Source organism: Dendrobates tinctorius, unplaced genomic scaffold, assembly GCF_039654945.1.
Source record: "Dendrobates tinctorius isolate UK_male_01 unplaced genomic scaffold, ASM3965494v1 ptg000143l, whole genome shotgun sequence".
NCBI lineage: Eukaryota > Metazoa > Chordata > Amphibia > Anura > Dendrobatidae > Dendrobates > Dendrobates tinctorius.
In genome coordinates, this window is record NW_027361810.1 from 43,469,453 (window position 1) to 43,495,343 (window position 25,891).

The window sequence follows — 25,891 nt, forward strand, 5'->3', positions numbered from 1 at the left end:
TCTTCTTCCTTGATTGACATCTCTTATTTTACAGGCGTATTATTTTACATCGTTTTATTTCCGTTTTTGTCATGCCAATAATGGAAAAAAAACAAACAAAACTAATACAGCTACTGCACATGTGAACAGTGCCTAATCTGTCTCATCTATCAGAAGGTTTGATCTGCTATCTTCTTTATTACATTGAGGATAAAAAAGTGAAACTGCCACGATCCCAAGTGAAAAGCAGCCTTAAGAATTACCCTTTCTCTGTATGTGCCAGAATACAATAGTGCCAAGCATAGGCTCGGTCAGTTGTGCGTCTAGTCATAGCGGCCAGTCTCCTGGTCCTGGACCGTGCATTATTTCCTTATTGTTTCTGGCATATGCCGCCACTTTATGATCGGTGGATGTGCGACTACCAGAATACCAATCCTACGAATAAAGAGCATGTAGCTCCGGTTTGGTGTTTCGTCCCCTTTACTACTTTTTGCTACATAGTGCGGCTCACTGTGATTTGTAGCTCAGCCCCATTCAAGTGCACGGTATGCGCTCTAATCCCCTGCACATTTTGAGAGGCCAGGAGCGCTAAATCTTTAGGTGACTTTTTAGCATAAATTGTGTGTTTTACTTGAGGAATAACACTATATAGAGAGAGACAGAGATATAATCGCTTGAATATCATTTTCAGGAATAACTATCTATACATTTTTTTTTTTTTTTTTTTTGTCTGACATCAGGATTTGTAGTATAGCCTAAAAGTGCAGTTTTCTTTATCGCTTCTTTGGGGGACACAGGTAACCCTGTGTGTATATGCTGCTGTCGCTAGGAGGCCGACACTATGCAAAAAAAGGAAAATAGCTCCTCCTCAGTAGTATACACCCACCGACGGGCACAAAGCAACTCATTTTAAGCTTAGTGTCTGTAGGAGGCGGACCGGGATCTGTTCCCAGATCCGCAGTTTTTCCCTTGCAGGTACCCTGTTTGTATTTATTAATCTTTTCTCTGTGTTTCGGGTTCATCGTTTTAGGGTAACAGGGTGTAATGTCTCACCCTGTTTTCCAGAACGTATGCGACTAATAGAGCAGTGTGGTGTCAACCACATCTCTCACTCTTGGACCCGCAAGGCAGGACCTTATCCTCTGTCACCCTTATGGGTGCTTCAGGGCGATTACCGGCGGCCAGTCCTTGCCTTTTCCCACCTCACCCCTCTCCTTTCCCGTCCTCCAATGGCAGGGGTGCTTTCACATAAGCCACGCCCACCGCTCCGCAGTGTGCTGCTGCGTCCCTGAGGCCACTTTACATCTCCTGCTCTGACGGTTCGCGCCTTCTGCTGGAAACTCCGCCTTTCCTGCGTTTTCTTGCCATCGTTCTTGGGGGACACATCTTTACCATCGGTCATCAGCTGATCATCGCTGCCATCTGGTAGGCTCTGCCCTTTCCCTTTCCTCGCCTCTGCCAATAACCCTCTACAGCAGTATCCCTAGGCTCAACCTATGCCCAACCCTGCAGGGGCTTCTCGTTTCCCCTTTAAACCCACGGTAATTCACTACGCCTGCTCCCGCTGTCAACTAAAGTGGCCTTCATGTCAGCCATCCCCTTTCTGCCTGACCCGCAGTCCTTCCAATATGTCTGCCCCACAGGAGCACCCTAATGCGCGGGATAAGAGCACCCACCCCAGAGTGGGCTTTTTTCATGTCTCAGTTGGTCTCTGACCTGGCTAAAATATCGCAGTCCCTGGAGCGTCTTCTAAATCCCTCTGCCACCACCAGTGCTCCGAACGCCTCCCAGGGTGATTCGCACGCACCTGACCACGACCTTCGTAGGGACAAATAGGGAAGTGTGTCAAGAAACAGGGCTCTCTCCAGCTCCTCATCCAGCTCCCCGGAACCTTCTGCAACTTCCAAGTTGCCCCTCTCTCCCCATACTTCCTCCTCGGAGGAGGCGTTTGGGTCGGACGTTGGTTCCCAGTCCGGGTCTGAGTTTGATTCGGACCAGACTCCAAGATTGCAGGACATGATTGATAGTCTTATTTTGGCTATTACTCAAACCCTTAAACTAAAAGAGGACGAGGCTCCCGCTCACGAGCACTCCGTTTCCTTCTAACGGGTAAAACCTCCTCCTCGGACCTTTCCAAATCATAAAGTTTGAAGCGACTATGGCCAAACACTGGGAGCTTCCCGAGAAGCGTTTTCCTGGAAGGAAATAGCTAGACATTCTGTATCCCTTTAGTCCAGACCTTTTGTCGGCAAATGGGCAGAGTCCCCTAAGGTGGACCTACCGGTTTCTTGCCTGTCCTCAAACACAGTTCTGTCTCTGTCAGACGTTGCATCTCTTAAGGATGCCACGGTGCCTCCCTCTGCCCCAGCTTCGCGTCCACCTGTGTGGTGAAGTCTATCTCTGCCTGGGCCAAAATAATTTGCCAGGGCGTCGTAGCATCAGCTGCTCCAGAGGAGCTGGCTTATTTGGCAGACCAGATTGGTGACGCCAGCAAATATCTTCTGACTGACTCTTTTGGATGCGGCTGGCTGTTCCGCCAGAGCGGGCAGTAACATCATTGCTATACGCCGCATCCTTTGGTTGAAGGCGTGGAATGCAGATCCAACTTTTAAGAAGTCACTCACCAATCTGGCCTTTCAGGGTTCCAGACTTTTTGGGTCCAAACTAGACCAAATTTCGGACGGTACCGGAGGGAAGAGTACCTCTCTTCCTCAGTCCAAGCCCAAACGTCCCTTCAATATGAAAGTTCAGATAGTGTGGAGACGGTCAAGAAATAGGAGCGCTAGCCGTGCGTTATTTAAAAATGCAGCTCCAGCCAGGTACCTCATGAGAGGAAGCGGTGACAGTTCTGGGTTGTATCCTGGTCACAAACGGAGCGCAAGGAAGGGAGAGGGTGAATTTAAAATCTTCTTTTTATTAGTGCCTTACGCCCAGTTCCACTCCCGTCTTCAGTTGGCCCTCTTGTCTGCCTGGGACAAGAAAACAGTCTCCCTTGATCGTCCGGTACTTCTGCCCTTCAAAGTGAAGCAATCTCTGACATGGTGGACGTTATCCGCATCAGTCCTGCTCATTTCTCCCACTCCGGTGGCAGGTCATCACCACCGACACCAGTCTCCTAGGTTGGGGAGCAGTCTTCCTTCATCACACTGCGCAGGGTCGCTGGAACGCTCAGGAAGCCCTTCTCCCCATCAATCTCTTGGAAATCAGGGCAATCCTTCTTGCCCTTCTCCACTGGCAGTCCCTCCTTGCGGGCAAACTGGTCCGCATTCAGTCAGACAATGCCACAGCCGTGGCTACATCAACAGGGAGGGACTCGCAGCAAACAGGTCATGACGGAGGTGACAAATTCTGTGATGGGCGGAACGTCACGTCCCTACCATATCAGCCGTTCACATTCCAGAAGTGGAAAATTGGGCAACTGATTTTCAGAGCCGTCAGGACCTTGCATCAGGTGAGTGGTCTCTCAATCCCGCCATCTTCAACCAAATATGCCAGAGATGGGGCACTCTGGATGTCGACCTAATGGCATCTCGGATGAACCACAAGGTTCCTCCGTTTGTAGCCAGGTCCCGGGATCCGATGGCCATTGGTTACGATGCCCTAGTGATCCCATGGTTCCAGTTTCAGCTACCTTATCTTTTCCCGCCCCTCCCCTTGATTCCTAGAGTCATAAAAAAGATAGAAGGGATTCCTGTTCTCTTGATAGCTCCAGACTGGCCAAGATGGGCCTGGTATGCGGAGCTCGTGAACATGCTCATGGACGTCCCCTGGAGGCTTCCATACTGTCCGGATCTTTTATCACAAGGCCCCCTTTTCCACCCGAGTTGTCAGTGGTGTGAGGAAAACATTTAGTTTCCATTGTCCTCCCTTCCTTCAATCCTCGGGTTTTTTCAAGCTGTCTCGACTCGGGCTTTTTGCTCAGAACCCTTAAAGGACAGGTGTCCGCCCTGTCAATTCTCTTCCAGAGAGATCTGGCTTCCTGTTCCCAGGTGAAGACCTTTCTTCAGGGTGTCGCCCACCTGGCGCCACCTTTCCATCCTCCAGTAGATCCATGGGATCTCAATCTTGTTCTCGGCGCTCTTCAGCGTGCGCCCTTTGAGCCCAGCCAGGATATCTCGTTCTCTCTTCTGTCATGGAAAGTGACCTTCCTAATCGCCATTACGTCTATCAGGAGGGTTTCCGAACGAGCAGCATTGTCTTGTTGTTCTTCTTTCCTAATCCTGCACCAGGACAAAGTAGTCCTCCAGCCCGTTCCTTGTTGCTCAAGGTAGTTTCTGCCTTCCACATCAATGAAGACAGTCATTCCTTCACTTTGTCTTTCTCCGGTTCATCCACTGGAAAAGTCCCTCCATAAGCTGGATTTCGTCAGAGTTACTCGAGTCTACCTTTCTAGGACTGCTTCCTTTCGTCAGTCCCATTCCCTGTTTATCATCCCTGAAGGTTGTCGTGAAGGGCTCCCAGCTTCTAAGTCCACTATCGCTCGTTGGATTCGTTCGGCGATACTGGAGGCATACCGTGTTCAGGACAAACTGTCTCCTCCAGGAGTGAGGGCTCACTCCACCCTGGCTGTGGGAGCTTCCTCGGTCATTCGTCACCAGGCTTCGGCTTTGCAAATCTGCAAGGCTGCAACCTGGTCATCCTTACACACCTTTGTGAGGGTTTTGCAGGGTTAATACCCACGCCCCTGCTGATGCAGGCCTGGGTAGGAAGATACTGCAGGCGGCGGTTTCCTACTGGCCGACCTAAGTTCATTTTTCTCTACATACCTTTTTCCTTTTCCCACCCTTGAGACTGCTTTTCTCCTACTGTGTTTTTTTTTTTTTTTATTTTTTTTTTTTTTAAAAGAAAAAAAAATAAATAAACTTTATCTACCATTTACACCTTTCTTTATGGTTGCAGCATTACATCCTTTTTTTTTTTTTTCTTGCAAGAAACTGCGAGTAGATCAGTTGCAGTGCATCGGATAGCTGATGCTTCCACCATAAACAACCAGAAACTCAGAGGTGTGAGCACTTTCAAACATTTTCCTGATGTATACTCTTCCTCAAATAATAAAAAAAAATTGATGCATTTTTTGTCGGTGCTTTATAAGGAAGCAAATTAAATAAAACATATTAATCCTTACACATAAGGATGAAATGTGCACTAAAAAGTTAAAACTGAGATTTGGTTCCTCCAGGTTAAAATGTGGCCTTCACCCAGCACAGGGTATATACACAAAATTTAGGTCACTAGAAAATAGTTTAAGTGCATGTTATGTTTCTAGGATTTACAGCAAATTACTAATTACATTTTTTGCTAACCTATCATTGCAAGCATTGATGCCTCCAGCAGGGGGCACTGGGCACACAGGTTTTTGACTAATTCACACAATGGTGAATATCAGTGTTCATCACTACCGTTGAAAACAGAAATAATTCATTAAAACAAAGAAAAACAAAACAAAAAAAACTTCAGATATGAGCAACAATCAATGTTTTTATATTTTGTATTCTTTTTTTCTTTAAGCAATATGAATACTTTTGACAATATAATTTATGGCCCTAAACCCCATTACAAAACTTTTGTTCGCGGAAATGGCTTTCGTATAATTTACTCAGTGTGACGATTGGAAATGGTTTGAGAAAACATCATTTTTATAGCAACCTATTTTCATAAGTTTAGCTTTTTAAAGATTTTTGTTTAAGTTTTTTTTTTACTTTTGTATTTGAGGCTAATGTACAATTGGATTTAAACGGTTTAAACCATGAAGAATGTTAAAAATGTATTGAAACTAAAAATGTGAAACCATTTGCTTCCTATAGAATTGTGTTGCACGCCTGTTGCCGCTTGCAGAATGAGTTGGCTGAGAATCCACACGAGTTTAACTGTTTTTACCTGTTTTTTTTTTATTTTTTTTATTTCTGAGCTCATCTTAACTGGTTAATGATCACAGACCACATCAAAGTCGAATGCGCAGTGAAATAAAAAGGCTATAAAGGTAGAACATTTTTAATCACACCCAACTGCAAAATAAAAGTTTGGTCCAAATATATGCCTTTGCAACCCCTGAGTGGCTGCACAGTGCAGAACAGGCTGATTTCAACTGTTTGTATAGCAATGACCATCTTGAAATATGTGTGTTTTGACCGGAGTGTTCATATATGCCTATGAGACAAGTATCTCCTGTCGGGAGACTTGGCGGTAGGTTGGGAGACTTGGTGGTAGGTTGGGAGACTTGGCAGCATGGTCTTTGTTTCGCTGACTCATAAAATTGGTCTGTGATTTGGTCTTCTAAGAGAAGACATTTTATTTATAAACCTGATAAATTGAACAAACTTTTGCTTTTTTATGACAGTCTGATCATAAGAAGGATGCTCCCCCTCCACAAGAAGAGTCTGATTTGGAGAAGAAGAGGAGAGAAGCTGAAGCCTTACTACAGAGCATGGGGATCACCCCTGAGCCCCCTCTGGGTAAGGACCCAGAAGCTTACATTCACCTGCATGCTCGCTTGCACGCGTGCTTGCCTCATGGTAATGCTGCCTGCACAGTCGTCATTCAACACCATCTACACATTGACTAAAAAGCAAAAGAAAATCAGTGCAGTATATAGTTACAGAACGTGATGTATTCATAATGAATTTAATAGGCCCTGTGTTCAGGCTGCAATTTTGTTTTTAAAATGAAACTGTGCATTATTCACCATCCCCAGGTCCGGTGCTGAGCTCGGCCACTGCTTCTGGTGTCTGTTGTCTGCAGAGCTAACATCATGTGGACCGTGCTGCAGTCAGTGAGTAATGGTCTGAGCCTGAGCTTCTTATCAGCTGCACTGCTGCCGGCATGACGTCAGCGCTGATAACAGTAACAGCCACCAAAAGCAGCGGTGCAAACCCAGAGAGGTAAGGAATACACAAAGAAAACACACAAAAAAACCCCACGAAAACCTGCAGACTGGGAATAGGCATATTCTGAAATCGGAAAACCCCTCAAAGACATGGAAGACATTGCCTATGATTGTACGGATGAATAAGCTAAAAGCTGTCCGTATCATTTGCAGGTAAGGATGCGAAGCAAAATCTGTGAAACTTGATAAATGGGTTGTCCCACAAATTATTATTAATATTTAACTTTAGTTCAAAACATGATCAATGTTTCAATTGGATTATATATATTTTTTTTTATTTTACTTTTTATGGCAATGTCCAGTGTTCTTTCCCCCTTTGGAGCCTCCCATTAAAACCGGAGTCACACACTCCAGATAGGTACAGAATAGCCGATAATTCAATTGGTGGCTTCTGTAAAATCATTACAGAACCCTACATGAAATGACACATGGTTTACATACAGTAAACCATTTCATTTAGATTTATAGATGTCTTTGACTAATAGATTACTGTATGTGTGTAAAATTTGGGACGTATAGGTATTAAATTAACTGGTACATTCCTGGAAAGAAAAAAATTTCTCCGCCAGAGAGGGAAAGCCAGTGACTGAGGGCAGATATTAATAGCCTAGGAAAGGACCATGGTTATTGAACCCACCCCGGCTACAAACATCTGCCCACAGATGTGCCTTTCCTGGCACTTAGCTCCTCTATTCCCACTGCCTTTAGCGGTGACATGTGGGTTAATAAGGGGTTAATTCATTGAAAAAAATTGCGTGGACTCCTTCGGTAATCTCTCTGCCAACGAGGGAAAGCCAGTGAGTGAGAGCAGATATTAATAGCCTAGAGAGGGACCATTGTTTTTAGCTTGCCACCCCAGAAAAAGCGCATCTATAAGATTCTGGCCGAGAAACGCTGACAATCGCAGCATGCTGTGATTTCTTTCGCATGTATAAAACGTGCGAAAAAATAACAGATTGTGCGAGCTGACCCATAGATTAACATTTGGGACGAGTGCTATACGAATTTTTTTTTTATTGCATAGCACTCGTCCGTATTTCTCGCTAGTGTGAGAAAGGTACTAAGGTATTGTTCATTTATCCTTTTGGATAGGTCATCAATATGAGATCGGTGTGAACATTGCTGAGACTGCCACTGGAATATAAATGTTGAGTTCAACTTTTATGTGAGCTGTGGTCATAAATGGGTACGAAAAAATTTTTTTTGAAAGCTCATTGACAAATTCACTGTCAAGTCATGTAATCACAAATAACCTATAAAAGCCAAACCGTGCAAATTTTGTAATTAAAACCAATTGCAAAAATTTATTTGTAGCCCCCAAATTAAATATATTTAATTAAAGTAACCGAATGGTATCCATACGCTTTTAAGTATAGCAATTTTTTTATTATTATTTTGGGTGACAACCAATATTTCTGATGTTGTAGCTGTCACACAGACTGTACGGAGCATCACTGCTTCTTTCGATCTGGGGATTTTTGGGGTTAATTCATCTTGTTCATTTCTTTATCTCCGTCAGTATTTTTATTTTAGGGTGAAAAACTCTTTTAGTCATTAGATATGGTCATTTATTTATGATCTCCCCTTACAAAGCGTTGGTTAAACCTCACGTCCTCCTCTTCTTCAGCGAGTGGCTGGGGCAGGGATCCTCACTTTTGGCCAGGTGTCTGCATCCTAACCAGCATTAATTGGTTTGTTAGTGGTGTCCTATTAGTGAATGGGCTGAGGCTGAACGGAGCTCGGCAGGGGGCCCACTAGGGATTAGAAGGCAAGTCAGTGGGAATAGGCCGGCTCTTGTGAACCAGCCACACTTCATTTCCCCACACTGCTTATCTGTCCCCTCTTCAGATGACCTAAATACAACGGTCAATGTAGCGGGGCCCCGCGCTGAACAATGGAACAGTTGGGAAGTGCAGTTGTATTCGGCGCTCGCTCACAGCTACCGCTCCTATGTTTGCAGACCTTGCCCTTCTTGGCGGCCAGATTTGCACATTGAGAACATTTCAGACACCATTACTGCTCACATAATGCATCATCTGCTCTAGTAACATCACTTTATAAGTATAGGGACAGATTGTCACAATCTTCAGGAACTTTTATTATCCTTTTTTCTTAGTAGCATGCAGTCCAAAAAATACTAGTAGAGCCACTGTTCGGATGAAATACGAATATGGATCACCGCCCTTTTGTAACTATGGATAAGCATACACTACCGTTCAAAAGTTTAGGGTCACTTAGAAATTTCCTTATTTTTGAAAGATAAACAGTTTTTTCCAATGAAGCTAACATTAAATGATTCAGAAATACAGTCTATACATTTTTATTGTTGTAAATGACTATTCTAGCTGCAAATGTCTGGTTTGTAATGCAATATCTTCATAGGTGTATAGAGACCCATTTCCAACAGCCATCACTCCAGTGTTCTTATGTTACTTTGTGTTTACTAACTGTGCAAGAAGGCTAATGGATGGTTAGAATACCCTTGAAAACCCTTGTGCCAGTATGTTAGCGCAGCTGAAAACAGTTTGGCTGATTACAGAAGCTATAAACGTGACCTTCCTTTGAGCTAGTTAAGAATCTGGAGCATTACATTTGTTGGTTCCATTAAACTCTCAAAATGGCCAGAAAAAAAGAACTTTCATGTGAAACTCGACAGTCTATTCTTGTTCTTAGAAATGAAGGCTATTCCATGCGAGAAATTGCTAAGAAACTGAAGATTTCATACAACGGTGTGTACTACTCCCTTCAGAGGAGAGCACAAATAGGCTCTAACCAGAGTAGAAAGAGAAGTGGGAGGCCCCGCTGCACAACTGAGCAACAAGGCAAGTACATTAGAGTCTGTAGTTTGAGAAATTCACAGGTCCTCAACTGGATGCTTTATTAAGTAGTACACGCAAAACACCAGTGTCAACATCTACAGTGAAGAGGCGACTCCGGGATGCTGGCCTTCAGGGCAGAGTGGCAAAGAAAAAGCCATATCTGAGATTGGCTAATAAAAGGAAAAGATTAATATGGGCAAAAGAACACAGACATTGGAAAGAGGAAGATTGGAAAAAGTGTTATGGACAGACGAATCCAAGTTTGAGGTGTTTGGATCTCTGAAGAACATTTGTGAGGCGCAGAACAACTGAAAAAATGCTGGAAGAGTGACTTACACAATCTGTCAAGCATGGTGGAGGTAATGTGATGGTCTGGGGTTGCTTTGGTGCTGATAAAGTGGGAGATTTGTACAAGGTAAAAGGGATTTTGAATAAGGAAGGCTATCACTCATTTGATTAATAAAAGTATGAGTTTCCATGTAAAACACAATTGTCTGGGTGACCCCAAACTTTTGAACGGCAGTGTGCATACTAATATATATTCCAACATTTTAAAGGCGCCATCCCCTTCTTTGAGTCAAAGCGACTGTGATGATAGCATTAGAAAACTCAGCCCAGTCCAATGTCTGGAATTGAGCGGCTATAGGGAGAATGTAACTTAATTTTCTCTCTGCAGCTGCACGTCTTGAAAACCAGCCTGATGTGCTTTAAAGAGAGTCGATCAGCAGAGAATGGCTGTTCAAACCAAGCACAAGCGCTTGGTGCTTCACGGCGCGGCGGCCATTCGGTTCAGTGCACCTTTCTACTTGTTTTCCGTCTATCTCTTCCCTTCTCGTATTCTATACAGTCAGAACTGTCAATCAAAATAGAGGGAAAACAAGTGGTGAGCTGAGTTGTATGGCCACTGCACGGTGCACCGAGCGCCTGGACTTGGTTTTAAGTCGTTCTGTGCTGACACGAGTCCTTTTTAAATGCTATTTACCTGCAGATTACACTATATGGGCAGGTAAGTGTCATGTCTGTAGGATTCCCTTTAAATGGGCAAAATTGTAAAAATATTTTTCCAAAATACCTCGTTTCAAAAATCTTCAATAATTTAATTTTCACGTTTTTTTTTTTTTTTTTTCTGGATAAGAGTCTTATCAGCGGCGGCCCATTTCCTCTTTGCGATAGAGCTTGCAAGCGCTGATCTGAAATTGATTGGACCTTTTCCGATGCTGCGGATGCAAAATTGTCAGTGCTTGCAGCACCGGAGAGTGCACCGCTAGGCTCTGCTGTACCGCTGACCCGAACTGTCAGTCATGAGGAGCACACCGCCCAGGGGCATGCAGGAACCTGGAAGGCAAAGGAACGGGAGTGCTCCCAAAACTAAATGATGAGAGCTCCTTTTAATAAAAAGTAAAAGGAATGTTACGTGGATGTGTACGCCAGCTGATCAGCAGGGGTCTAGAGTCTGACTCCCTTCAGTCTGACTTTACACCACTAGCGAGCCATTTTGTCCTTTTAATAAACCTTTGTTGATAGTTAGTTGCTCGTTTTTTTTTCTTTTTTGAGATGGATGTGCTCACAGCAATCTGTTCTCCCAAGTGTAAGGTTAAAAGCAAGTGGGATGTATACCCCGTAATCCCCGTTTATCACTGCTTATATATCTCCTTTATATTTGTTATATAATTATATCTGCCCATGCCCCCCCCCCCCCCCCCCCCCATACTCTATAGTTTGGGTTTCCTGGCACAAATGGCCAAGGTGTAGGACCCGGAGGTCGGGGCCGTGCCTCGTCTCCTGAAACACTTTCTTGTGTTATTATCTAAAGCCTGTGGTGGGGAGCTAATCTTCTCATGCCTCATTATGCTTCCACTAGGCGTTTTCTCTTCCCCGGATTACATGCCTAAAAGGGAGGAGGAAAAGGGGATTTAAATGTAAATGATTGAGTAAATCCCATGTAACCCGAAAGAATAAAGAAAGTGGTATGGATGCCTGGCTGCAACACCCATAGGGGATCAATGCATATAAAGGTGATACGGAATCTTTGTATCACTCCATGGAAATCATATCAACAGACCAGTAACTGACCGGTGATCGGCTGGTATATAGGCCGCCATTTAACAGTGGGAATGAAAGCACCCTAAGTGGGACGGACGCTGTTTTGTATACTGCCGGCGCTTCCCGTCTGCTGGAGTTTGACGGCTGCTAGCAATATACACTTTTATGTTTAAACCACAGATCCTCAGGCTTATTTTACCACTAGATGGCAGTACTGGTCTGAACTTGCGATTCATCCACAATTCACCTACGAAGAAAAAAAAAAAAAATTCTAGAAAATTTTATATTCCTCCGTTAAGTATATTAGTCAAACTCGGAGGGGGGAAAGAGTTTGCCAACATTCACATTAAAGTGCACTCACTTTAATTTTCTAGTCTCTAAAGCCATCATTTTATTTTTTTTTTAATAGCAATATCTGATCGCAAAAGGGGAGAAAATACAGTCATATGTTAAAGTTTGGGCACCCCTATTAATGTTAACCTTTTTTCTTTATAACAATTTTGGTTTTTGCAACAGCTATTTCAGTTTCATATATCTAATAACTGATGGACTCGGTTATATTTCTGGAATCAAATGAGGTTTATTGTACTAACAGAAAATGTGCAATCTGCATTTAAACAAAATTTGACCGGTGCAAAAGTATGGGCACCTCAGCATAAAAGTGACATTAATATTTCGTAGATCCTCCTTTTGCAAAAATAACAGCCTCTAGTCGCTTCCTGTAGCTATTAATGAGTTCCTGGATCCTGGATGAAGGTATTTGTGACCATTCCTGCTTACAAAACAATTCCAGTTCAGTTAAGTTTGATGGTCGCCAAGCATGGACAGCCCGCTTCAAATCATCCCACAGATGCTCAATGATATTCAGGTCTGGGGACTGGGATGGCCATTCCAGAACATTGTAATTGTTCCTCTGCATGAATGCCTGAGTAGATTTGGAGCGGTGTTTTGGATCATTGTCTTGCTGAAATATCCATCCCTTGCGTAACTTCAACTTCGTCACTGATTCTTGCACATTACTGTCAAGAATCTGCTGATACTGAGTTGAATCCATGCGACCCTCAACTTTAACAAGATTCCCGGTGCCGGCATTGGCCACACAGCCCCAAAGCATGATGGAACCTCCACCAAATTTTACTCTGGGTAGCAAGTGTTTTTCTTGGAATGCTGTGCTTCTTAGCCTCCATGCATAACGCCTTTTTGTATGACCAAACAACTCAATCTTTGTTTCATCAGTCCACAGGACCTTCTTCCAAAATGTAACTGGCTTGTCCAAATGTGCTTTTGCATACCTCAGGCGACTCTGTGGCGTGCTTGCAGAAACGGCTTCTTTCGCATCACTCTCCCATACAGCTTCTCCTTGTGCAAAGTGCGCTGTATTGTTGACTGATGCACAGTGACACCATCTGCAGCAAGATGATGCTGCAGGTCTTTGGAGGTGGTCTGTGAATTGTCCTTGACTGTTCTCACCATTCTTCTTCTCTGCCTCTCTGATATTTTTCTTGGCCTGCCACTTCTGGGCTTAACAAGAACTGTACCTGTGTTCTTCCATTTCCTTACTATGTTCCTCACAGTGGAAACTGGCAGGTTAAATCTCTGAGACAACTTTTTGTATCCTTCCCCTGAAAAGCTATGTTGAATAATCTTTGTTTTCAGATCATTTGAGAGTTGTTTTGAGGAGCCCATGATGCCACTCTTCATAGGAGAATCAAATAGGAGAACTACTTGCAAGTGGCCACCTTAAATGCCTTTTCTCATGATTTGATACACCTGGCTATGAAGTTCAAAGCTCAATGAGGTTACAAAACCAATTTAGTGCTTCAGGAAGTCAGTAAAAAGTAGTTAGGAGTGTTCAAATCAAGAAAATAAGGGTACCCATACTTTTGCACTGGTCAAATTTTGTTTAAATGCAGATTGCACATTTTCTGTTAGTACAATAAACCTCATTTGAATCCAGAAATATAACTGAGTCCATCAGTTATTAGATATATGAAACTGAAATAGCTGTTGCAAAAACCAAAATTGTTATAAAGAAGAAAGGTTAACATTAATAGGGGTGCCCAAACTTTAACATATGACTGTATATATCATGTTATTAGGTTGAATATAATTTTAATGAAGTTTGCTTGAAATGGAGGGGGGAATATATTAGGGCCCCATGGGGATTGATGGGAGATATATACTGATAAGCAATGAGAAGTAATACAAATATCCATATATCTAAAATATATATCTATATACAGTAGTGTGCAAAAGTTTTAGGCAGCAAATTTTGCTTCATGATGAAAATGCTTTAAATAATGAGTGTTAATTGATGATGAGTAAACGTTCTCGAATAAGGTGTTATCTGAGCATGCTCGGGTGCTAACAGTGCCTTTGCAGTGCTCGAATAATATGTTTGAGTCCCCGTGCCTGCATGTCTCATGCCTCTTCAACAGACACAAAATTTGCAGGAATTTCCTAAGGGACAGGCTACCCCTGCAAGTGTTACGGATGTCAAAGAGGCGCGAGACATGCAGCTGCGGGGACTCAAACATATTACTCGAGTGCGGCGAAGTCACTGTTAGCCCCTGAGCATGCTCAGATAACACCACATCCGAGAATGTTCGCTCATCACTAGTGTTAATTGATTATATTTTATCCATTAGCAAAATGATTGAACAAAAGAGTTATCTAAATCGGATCAATATTTGGTGCGACCGCTTTTTGCCTTCAGAACTGCATCACTTTTTCTAGCTACACATTAAAAAAGTCAGATTTTGCAGGACTATAGTTAGGTGGATGGGCAACCAACTGTACCAAACAGGTGATAATGATCATAATTTTTCATATGTAGGTAGAAACGGTCATTAATTAAAACATAAACAGCTGTGTAGAAGGTTTAACACTGGGTGAGGAACAGCCAAAGTGTTACAAAGGTGAGGTTGTGGAAGACAGTTTTGTCACAGGTCATATACAGTACCATGGCAAGTGGAGCAGAGCAACAAGACACAAGTTAGTTAGACTGCATCAGCAAGCTATCTCCCAGGCAAAGGTTTCAAAGCATACTTCAATTTCAAGATGGTGCTCATTAGTATTGGATTTGATTTGTTTTTCATTCACTGTACATTTTAATTGATTAACTGCTATTTGTGAAAGCATCCTTGCTTTGCAGTGTCCCCCCCCCCACCTACTTAAAGAGAGCCTGTCACCAGAAAAAACTGCTGCTATTCTGCAGATATAGGGTGAATTTGCAGGTTCATAGTATTAGCATGTCCGGAGCCTGAACTTAGCCGAATGCTGCAGGGTGAAAATGAACATTTTTTATCCTGCTGCGTTCTGCTTTCAGTCACAGCGGCGGCTGTAACTGCGCTCCCCGTCCCTAACTGAAACTGACTCTGCATTGGGGCTGGATGTCAGTCAGTCAGTCGGGGCACGCTTACAGCTGTCATGGTGACTGATCCGGTGCCGCCCCGTGACTGAAACCTGAATGTTGCAGGGGGAAAAAAGTTAATTTTCTCCCTGCAGCGTTAAGGTAAGCGCGGGTGTCAGACAGGTTAATAATGCTATTAACCTGCAGATTAACCCCACATTTGCAGGTTAATAGCGTTTGTGGTGACAGGTTCCCTTTAAGGATATATGCAATCTTTGCATTTTTGCATTGAAAAAGGCAACATTTTACTGTCCCAGAAAAGTGAATGCGGTTTCTGAAATCTCATGCAAATGTTGATGATTTTGGCATTTTTCACCCATTTTCTGGGAAAAAGAAAAACAGAATGCAAGGAAAAAAAGCTCTGGTTATTTGTGCATACATGTTTTTCATGTGAAGTGATGGCGGACTTGGAGTATAATGCTGGCTGGGGCGCTCTGCAGTAATTAAACACCATTTATTCCCACGGCTGACTTATCAGTAAGTTAGAGGGAGGGTAAAGTGCGCTGTCTGTGTGCGACACAACTGAGCGAGTGCTGCACTTGGTGTCATTAGCATACAGATGGTATAGAAAACCAGCGCATCGCTTCCCTCCTAATGCACTGACTTTGGGACATGACATGAATCTTGTAAAGATAGGAAAAAAAATCTATATAAATGTAAAATTGTGTAATAATGCTTAATAAGAGCTCGTTCAGTTATTTTTTTTCTTCTCACTTTTCTAGATTAAGCAAAGCGCTTGTGCTGTAAAAAGCTGCAAAGTGAATGAGATTTCTGAAACCTGTATCCGCTGCTTATTTTTTCCTTGCGGATTTGAACCATCGACATGTTTTGTTTTTTTTTTGTTTTTTTTTTTTATTTAAATCCGCAGCGAGTTGACTTCTTCAGCATTTTTCACCCATTGAAATGAATAAGTGAAAAAACATTCAAAAGCGTGTCAGAAATGGGCATGTTTTACCCAGCGTTTTTCTTGCCAACTCTTGAGTATTCGCAGCAGATTTTTTTTGCACTAAAAAAAACAAAAGTATGTACATACCCGAAATGTAAAAAATCTCAATCTGACTTTTTGGGGCTAGTGTAAAGAAGTACAGAGAGGAGATCGTGTATCGGTGAATGATTCTTCATACATATATTATGTGTACTTATGAATGAAGGAAAGGTCGCACACATGACCATTAAGTCTCTGGCTTCCACAATGTTACCGCAACTGAAACTCCAAAGTGCTGAGCCATGACTAGCGATGAGCGAATCTGCCAAAATTAGAATTCAGCATCTTGCTTAAATATGACTAGGAGAATTTTTCACATTTAATCTATTTTCTTAAATTATGATCCAAGGTCTCTCCCAATCCCAGAGTATAATAATCATGTTAAAAATAAAATTATCCTCACTTGGCCCCTCTGGTTTGATCCTTTTCTTCTGTTCGGTCAGCGGGATAGGCTTCATTGGGTCATCTTTTTTATTTTTTTTTGGTCGACTCCTACGTCATGACCCAGTCCTTGCAGGGGAAGACTACTAGGAAGACCCAATGAAGACTGTGGTGATGATCAGACCAAATATAAAAACTGAGATCTGGGTGTGGTTTTTTTTTTTTTGTTTTTTTTTTTAAACTCTCCTCTTTGGCACTTTTATCATTTTGTCAATGACAACATTTTATCATTCTAATTAACTAAATTGTATGTTTATTTCACAATGTTGATAGTAAGTAATATGTGGTCGTATACATATGTATGCAAATTATGTTAAATGCCTATACCGGGACTCTTTCGAAACTATCCACCCCCTTCCCCTCCCAAACTGTGTATATGGTCATATTCCTCTCTGAAAGATCATGGCATCCATAACCTTTACTTCTGCAATTTTTTTGCTCCCTGGCTGAAACCCCCCCCAGCCATTTTGATTAATATGCAAATGAGGCTTAAGTGCTCTGGGTGTGATCAAAGCATTTCCCAAGTCTTCCTCTCTCTCTCTCTATTCCCCTCCTTTTTTCAATTTGAGATTGATGGCCTGTCCTAATGATAAATGAACATTAACGTCCTGGAAAAAAGTCCTTTAAGTTCATTACATCTGCGTCATTGCTTAGATCTGCAATCTATGAACTAGTTTTCTCTTAGTGATGGCAGAAGCAACTTGCCGGAAGTTGCTGCATTCTTAGCAATTCAGACATTAACACTATGGAAATAAAGCAATGACTGAAAAAAAAGTCCAAGAAAAGGCAGAAGCATGAAATGCTAAGATTTACTGAATCAAGTTAGAAAGTCTTGATATATTGCATTATTGTACAAGATGACTATATTCTGATATTAAAGGGAATCTTTGATCAGAAAATATTGTTTTAAAGGGAATTTGTCATCAGGGCAGAGACCCTGATTCCATTGATGTGTCACTTACTGGGACTGTTTGCTGTCATTTTTACGAAATCAATGTTTTATCTGCTGCAGATCTAGCAATTACCTGAATGCTTAGCTCTGTATAACCCCACCCACACCACTGGACACCTTCTGCCTATGCACCGTGTACATGGAAAGCTGCCAATCATTGGTAGGGTTCGACTTTACACATAGCTCATGAATATGGAGGACTGCATGGTAGTAGGATTACTAGTCTTCTAGTAGTAGGATTACTAGTCCTCTAGTAGTAGGATTACTAGTCCTCTAGTAGTGGGATTACTAGTCCTCTAGTAGTAATTTGGTGATGAGCAGGTATTTTATCAAAACTACAAGCATCCCAGTAAGTGACACATCGCTGGAATCAGGGTCTCTGCCCCTCCATCATACTGCTCTCAGATTAGTTGGAAAAATCTGGAGATGGATTCCCTTTTAAAGGAGTAGTACCATCTCCAAGATCCTATACCAGTATGTAGTAGGTGTAATGATAGTTAGTCAAGATCAATGGAAAGGAAGAACAACAGCGGCACTCACCGGTCTGAAACGGCCGCCGTCCTCTCTCTCCCCTTGCATGCCTCTTTGAACCTGCACGTCCATATGGCCCTTGAACACATCATGAAGGGTATAATAAAGGACTGAATATTTGCTTTCAAACTGAGGAGTGCCGCTGTTTTTCTTCTTTTTCATCGATCTTGGATGTATATGAATTTTTCTTCAGCTGGAGCACCATCTATTCTTTGAATTTAGGCTGTGATATTTCCGTTATCAAGGGGTTCCACATCTCTATCAGTGCTTGAAGCTATTGCTCTAGTGCGGTTCTGCTGTTTTCCTAGGTCTGATATTAGCAAATGCCTCCAATTAGAAATGCAGTCTAGTTTTTCTGATTTGCTACATCTTTACTCATGTGCCGGCATTGCAGTCCTTTAGGTATCCATGATTACGACCATGGCAGTTTTCTAGTTGCTAGTGGTCGTAACCATGGATACCTAAGGTCCTGCAATGCCTGCACATGAGGAAAGAGACATAGCAAATCAGTAGAACTATACTACATTTCTAATTGTTGGAGGTATTTGCTATTATTATTATTACACCTACTACTTATTGGGATAGGATCTTGGACATGGGAATACTCCTTTAAATCATGCCTATTTTCATTTTATTGTATTTATATTGTCATCTTTTTTTGTTTATGTTTGGAATATTGCAAACTTTACACCGGCTACTGGGGATTTTTTTTTTTTTTTTTTTTTTTAAGACTGCTACTTCCTGTCCTTTCAGTAAGTCTCATTTTCATAGTAGGCAAGATTGCAATGACAGGCAATGTCAGAGCTCCCCCTCCCTTCACGATGACTTATTCACACGCTCATTAGATGCTTCAATGCAAAAGATAGTCTGGGTGTGACTAATGTGCATGTGTTGTTTCCTGAAACATAAGGAAGATAGTTTAAAAACGTCCCAGTGTTTTTTATTTTTTAATAAATTTCAATATGTACAAAATAAAAATGTAAGCATTAAAAAGACATAATTCTGATTTTAATTCACCGGTATTTTTTCTGATCATAATATAGTAATGGATGCGGAAATTTTCTTAAAGTTATGATTATTATTGATGAGCGAACATGCTCGGATAAGTTCTGACCACACTAACAGAGTATCTTCGGCGTGCTCTAATCCTATGTTCGAGTCCCTGCGGCTGCATGACTCGTGGATGTTCGACAGCTGCAACAGAGACTGCCTGACAAACGCCAGAGAGACACTCTTGGCACTCGAGCATGCTCGCTCATCACTAATGATTATTCCGAATAACTTAAAATTCCATGGTCTTAGAGACTCTGATACTGTCATGGGGTAGTGACCAGCAAGTATTTGTGTAAGAGGCTAAGCCCACAGGCATGTGTTGTGCCCATTGCACACTCCAGGGTTACAGGGGTGCTCTATACCACTTTTGTTGCCTTCCTATTTTAGGCAGCCGGGCCCATTCCAGAAGGAAATACTCTGATTTATTGCACTTTACAATGGTAGAAGTGGTGTACAGCACCTCCAAACTCTTATAGATGGCTGCAATTAAATCTTCACAGTTTCAAAAGTGATAATTTGATGAGCGCATTCTGTTGAGCCACATTAATCATCATGGTAGTTAATATGGAATAATTCCATAATATTATTGCTTCTGAAGCCCCCCTGTAAATGGCTCATATTTCCCCAAAAAAGTTGCCAGCAGATAGGCAGAAATGTCTGACAACAGCTTATTTCTCTTTTCTCGCTTAGACACGTACATATGTGGCCAAAATTTCTGAGCATGAGTATGGGGCAAGTGTGAAAATGAATAGCCAGATTGTACTCAAATTTGTAGTTAGACCACATCACCATGACTTTGCTGATACATGTGTGCAGTAGGATCAATGAGTATCCCAAATTGTAATCCATTTTTTGCAGAAATGGGTAGTAATAATGGGTAAGGTGCACGGCCGTGCAGCTCCATTACCTGTCAGTAGACCAGGTTGCATGCAGTCATAGGGACTTTGAGGGTGATGGTACACAGTCATGTGACGCTATCACCATCACAGTCAGTAGAGATGGGTGCGCGCACTCATAGGGACAGTGACGATAATGTTGCTCAGCCGTGCAGCTCTAGCACCAGCAGTCAGTAGACCTGGGCTCACACTTATAGGGACAGTGAGGGTAATGATGCACAGTCGTATGGCACCAGCACCATCACAGTCAGTAGATCTGGGCTCACACTCATAGGGACAGTGAGGGTAATGATGCACAGTCGTGTGGCACCTGCACCATCACAGTCAGTAGATCTGGGCTTGAACTCATAGGGGCAGTGAGGGTAATGATGCACAGTCGTGTGGCACCTGCACCCTCACAGTCAGTAGATCTGGGCTCACACTCATAGGGACAGTGAGGGTAATGTTGCTCAGCCGTGCAGCTCTAGCACCAGCAGTCAGTAGACCTGGGCTCACACTTATAGGGACAGTGAGGGTAATGATGCGCAGCCATGTGGCACCTGCACCATCACAGTCAGTAGATCTGGGCTCACACTCATAGGGACAGTGAGGGTAATGATGCACAGTCGTGTGGCACCAGCACCATCACAGTCAGTAGATCTGGGCTCACACTCATAGGGACAGTGAGGGTAATGATGCACAGTCGTGTGGCACCAGCACCATCACAGTCAATAGATCTGGGATCGCACTCATAGGGTCAGTGAGGGTAATGATGCACATCCATGTGGCACCATCACAATCAGTAGATCTGGGCTTGCACTCATAGGGACAATGAGGATAATGATGCACAGCCGTGTGGCACCAGCACCATCACAGTCAGTAGATCTGGGCTTGCACTCATAGGGGCAGTGAGGATAATGATGTTTAGCCATGCGGCTCCAGCACTATCACTGTTAGTAGATCTGGGTGTGTGCACTCATCGGGACAGTGAGGGTAATGATGAATCACAATTCCGATATTTGCACACAAAGCTCATCTTAGAAATGTCCGACACCTTCCTCATCACTCTCCATCCTCTCCTTCCCTCTCTTTTATCACCGACATGTTATATACAAATGCATGAATAAGCCAGCATGTGATTGGTAACTCTCTCTCTTCCCTTCTTTTTCCCCCATTCTTCATCTCCATCCACGTACATTTTGGTTTGCCATCCTTCTGTTTTCGTTTCCTGTTTTCTATTTCTTTTTATCAACTCTTCATGTTAAACTTGCTTTGGAAACATCTTAAGCGGTCCAACCCCTGCGAATAGTAACAGAGGATACGTGTCTGTTTCACTATTTAGTCCCTCCGCCAACATCTCCTTCCTCTAAGTCTGTGAGCACACCAAGCGAAGCTGGGAGCCAGGACTCTGGTGATGGGACAACTGGAGCCAGGTGAGCTTTCATACCTTTTATGTATAGTTTTGCAGTTATTTTACTTTTGTTAGTTTTTTTTTTTAGTTGATTTTGTTTCTTGGTTTGGTTAAAAAAAAATAAAAAAATCCAAAAGCGTTATGGGATACATTTCCATGAAATCTATATGAACGTCAGCCACAGATACATTACAATTCCTGAAACGTTTCCTCTAAGTCATCAAGGTATGTTCACATGTTGCTTTTTTTTTTCCTGCAGCAAAAATCAGACTGGTGACCGAAAAAAAACAAACCGTATAGTACACGTATTATTGTCACTTTTTTATGTGCCTTTTTCTATCATTTACCGTATATACTCGCGTATAAGCCGAGTTGTTCAGCAATTTTTTTGTGCTGAAAACGCCTCCCCATGGCTTGTACACGAAGTCGGCGGGGGAGCGGTGGGTCATAGGAGCCGGTGGCTGCGGCTGTAACTGTGCCCGCTGCTAAAGAGAAATGAATATTCACTGCACTAGCAATGAATATTAATTTCGCTTATAGCGCACAGTTACAGCTGCAGCTGCCAGCTTCCAGCAGAGGTAAAAAACAAAACCTCCTACTTACCTTCCCTGCGCACCCTTGCAGCATCCTTGTTCTGACTTCCAGCAGCTCCTGCGGCCCCGCGATCACGTTTCCCCACTGAGTGGAGAGAGGGTAATGAGCAGGAATACGTGATCGCTCGGCCGGAAGAGCTGCTGGTACCGCAATAAGATGCTGCAAGGGTGTGCAGGGAAGGTAAGTAGGAATTTTTTTTTTTTCAATACTTTTCTCATGTAGTTCATGCATGCAAGTGTAGGGATGAGGAGCCATGCAGACAAGTACGGGGATCGGGAGCTATGCAGACAAGGACTGGGATGCATACACGTCTTATACTCGAATCAATACGTTTTTCCTGGCAAAACTTGATGCCTCGGCTTATACTCGGGTCGACTTATACACAAGTATATACGGGTAGTTTACTGGGTGAAGTTACAGAAAAAACATATAGAAATGACATGATGCATATTGGAAAAGCACAGCAGGGCTCAAAATTCTCCCAGGAAAAAACAAAACGCAGCCTGTACATGATTATACTGGTACTGTAAAACGCAAATTCACTGCTTAAAACGTGCAGTAAAAATGCCATGTGTGAACATATGCTTACTAGAATGGGTTTATCATAGGAAGGACATTGCAGAGTGGGAGGCTGTGAGCTTCATCCCACCATTTTCCTTATTACAGCTGGGTTTTTGCACTTCATTCCTAGTGTATCCACTAAATAATTAGACTAAATAGATTATAATCCATAGACTATAACGCCATCTATTTAAGAAAGGTGTCATAAGACTTATATTTCAAATGGAGGCCATCATATTCAAAGAGTGTCAGACAACCCAGCTGCGTATTTTGTATTATAGGGTGAATGCAGAGTAAAAACCACCCAAACACCTGTTACCTACGCCAAATACAATTGAAAATACCACAGAACAAGAGGCCAGAATCCTTTATGGCCCCTGTTTTAAAGGGTTATTCCCATTTTCATAAATAGTAATAGTGGTGCTAAATATGAGCACTTTTGCAGTTTACTGCTTATTAAAATTTTAAGCCGTTCTTGAGATATTAAGACTTCTGCTTACAGATCGTTGCCTTGGAGACTGACCACCTCTGCTAGACAGCTAGAACATGCAAATCGTTTACAAGCCCTTTCTTCTATTGAGCTTGTAAGCACTCTTTTGAAGCTGGCCAAGGATGCTGGGGCGCACTGCTGTCTCCTAATCGTGTACAACTTCAGCTTGGTCCTTAAAAGATAGACAGCAGAGGTGGTCTGTCTTCTAGGTAATGAGCCGTCAAGTAAATTGTTAATATTAGTGGTGAGTGAGCGTGCTTGGATAAGGTGTCCTAATTGAGTATTTTCGGCATGCTCGAGTCTCGGCGCCTGCATGTCTCGCGGTTGTTTGACAGCCGCAACACATGCATGGATTGCCTCTTTGTTAGTCAATCCCTGAATGTGTTGCGGCTGTCGAACAACCGCGAGACATGCAGGCTCAGCAAGTCGAGCATTTTTTTCGAGCATGCCGAAAATACTCGATTTGGACACGAGCATACTCAGATAATGCCCCTTATCCACTCACACATCACTAGTTAATATCTCAAGAACGGCTGCACATTTTGCAGTCAATTGCAAAAGTGCTTGTTTTTTAGCTATCACTCTCCGACAATATCCATCTGTGAAGATGAGAATAACCCTTTAATGTTGTATATTTTAAACAGACGGAAACCACCTGATAAGAACAGGACTTTATAGATCCGGTGATCAGCATGAAATATGTTGATGAGCCAGGACAGCCAGAAAGCTAAACTGGGCTGTTTGTTTTAGCTCATAGTAGGGACTGCTATCAAATGGATCAATGGAGGCCGATGTAAATGGAATATAAATTTGGAAAGTTCTACATCTACAGACCATATGTCGCTCTTCATCCCATGCACGGTACTATGGGAGAACACAGTTCTGACTTGGCTATTGCCTACCTGTCTAGGAAGAGTTTTAGAGGAGCCTTCTGGGACCATGAAAGGCGCATGCAGGACACAAGTCTGGTTCAAAATTAAATCCAGTCATTTCGACCATTGGATGTTTTAGCTCTCTCCATGCGAATGGTGGACAGCTTACATTAGTCTCGGTATCTCTAGTTTCTTTGCAAATTTGGTTTAAGGAATGGCCAACATGTCGAAGGACTGACGTAAGATGTTGGTCGTGGAGTAGACTCCATGAAGATGTCCGGAGATCACGACGACTCCTTTTATATCTATATAGGCAATTGACCTCGGCTTTTTCTTCTGCTAAGCTTTATGTTGTGGGCACTGGCCTTTTATAATAAGGCACCTTCCATTGTTTCCAAGCGCAGACTGGACTTACCGGACTAGTAGCGCAAACGTCGGCCATGCCTTATGTTAAGTTTCATGCTGGGCGTGGGTGAGACATTCTTGCAGGATGCATCACTGGAAGGTACCTGTTGGTTATCGGTCTTGCATTTAGATCCCACAACGCTTACTAACCTCTTGCATGTGCTTGTTTTACAGTTCCAGACCTGCAGATATCAAGAAGTAAAGCATATTCCTTTTTCCCTGTTTTTAACGTTTAATTATGCAATTTGTTTGCAAGACTGTATTACTGTAGTGAAGGGTAATCGTAGATAATCGTAGATAAGTGGGATTTCTTTTGCACGGTGTCGGGAATTGTGACGCTGTGTCGACAGGTGCCTGGCAGAACCTGTGCAGTATACCCGCCGAACGCGCACCTGTCGATGCAACTTTATTATCCTCACTTTCCTATTTTTCCGGATAGGATCGATCTTACCATTTTCTCACTAAGAAGCGAAAACTTTTCTGTAGGTCTTGACGCAAGGGAATTACTGCAAGATTTGGCACAAATCTGCTGCAAAATTTAGTGTGACTGATATGCACATCTGTATTGAAAAGCTACAATTCACATGCAATTTAGATCATTTTCCGGAGGAGGAAAAAAAATCGATGTTATCTGTTCACGTCTCATCTCCCTGGATAATACTTTATTTTTCTGCAGGTTTTCGAGGGGCAAATCCACACGGGTAATGTGCAGCATTGCAATCCTGGGTATCATAAGGGCATTTTATAGGCATTTATTTTTGCCGTTACAATTATTCAGCTTGGTTTTCACCTTGACGGCAAATGTTATGCTTGTCTTGTATTTTTGGTGGGAGGAGGTGTAAAGTAATAACATGTAGTATTTGATATCTAGTGCATACACCTAAGTCTGGTGTAAAACCAAGATGAGGGTGATCTATAATGGTGTAAGGTAGAGTTTTCACAAAATCCTTTTATGCTCAGTGGTGCCGAGTATTGGGTATTGGCTCGGTTCAAGGGGCTTGTGTTTAATGTTACCCCTCACCCCCATGGAGGACTTGAAAGGAAGCAACCAGCGACCTCCACCGCAGATCATGGGGGGTTAAGCAGTTTTTTTCCCGGTCCTGCAGGCCCACTGAATTTATATTAGACGTATGCTGGGTTTCACATGGATTGACACATCTGAGCCTAAGGCTGTGGTTAACCTATAATTACAGCAGTGTCACATCTTGGAAACACTATCAGTACCACATCCCAGTGGAAATGCAGATTGTTTCCTTACCAAAGAGCCGATGTGTTAGCCGTCTTCCTGCAGCAATAGCTCCATTTCCTGCACATGTTTTCTGCTGTGGGCAATGTCACAAGATACCCATCATTCACACCCAACATGTAGACGTTCTGCTCAGGATCACGAGCCATGGAAGGATCACCTCTCCGACCTGATGAGAAACAGATTAACAGGTTCTGCGCGTAGCAAACACGATTACATCAGAGGAGCGGAGCCACATGAAGGGGGTCATTCCGAATTATGCTTTCAGATTTATTAAAGCTGGTGTTTCATGTGCTAGAAAGCAAAAAAAGCTTGTGGGTGAATTGCATTAAATCACAA

General features: G+C 42.8%; 1 protein-coding gene across 7 annotated transcripts in view; it reads left to right on the forward strand.

Annotated features, from left to right (window-relative positions):
- DYNC1I2 (dynein cytoplasmic 1 intermediate chain 2) overlaps nt 1–25,891 on the forward strand; it is a 128,750-nt gene that overhangs the window by 15,944 nt on the left and 86,915 nt on the right. For 2 of the 7 annotated variants that reach the window (XM_073545866.1, XM_073545867.1), the window contains exons 4-6: nt 6,317–6,431; nt 21,262–21,406; nt 24,481–24,504. In XM_073545866.1, the coding sequence (XP_073401967.1) occupies nt 6,317–6,431; nt 21,262–21,406; nt 24,481–24,504 (284 nt within the window). The remainder of the gene's footprint in view (nt 1–6,316; nt 6,432–21,261; nt 21,407–24,480; nt 24,505–25,891) is intronic. The other 5 variants (XM_073545868.1, XM_073545872.1, XM_073545870.1 and 2 more) reach the window with 3 other exon arrangements.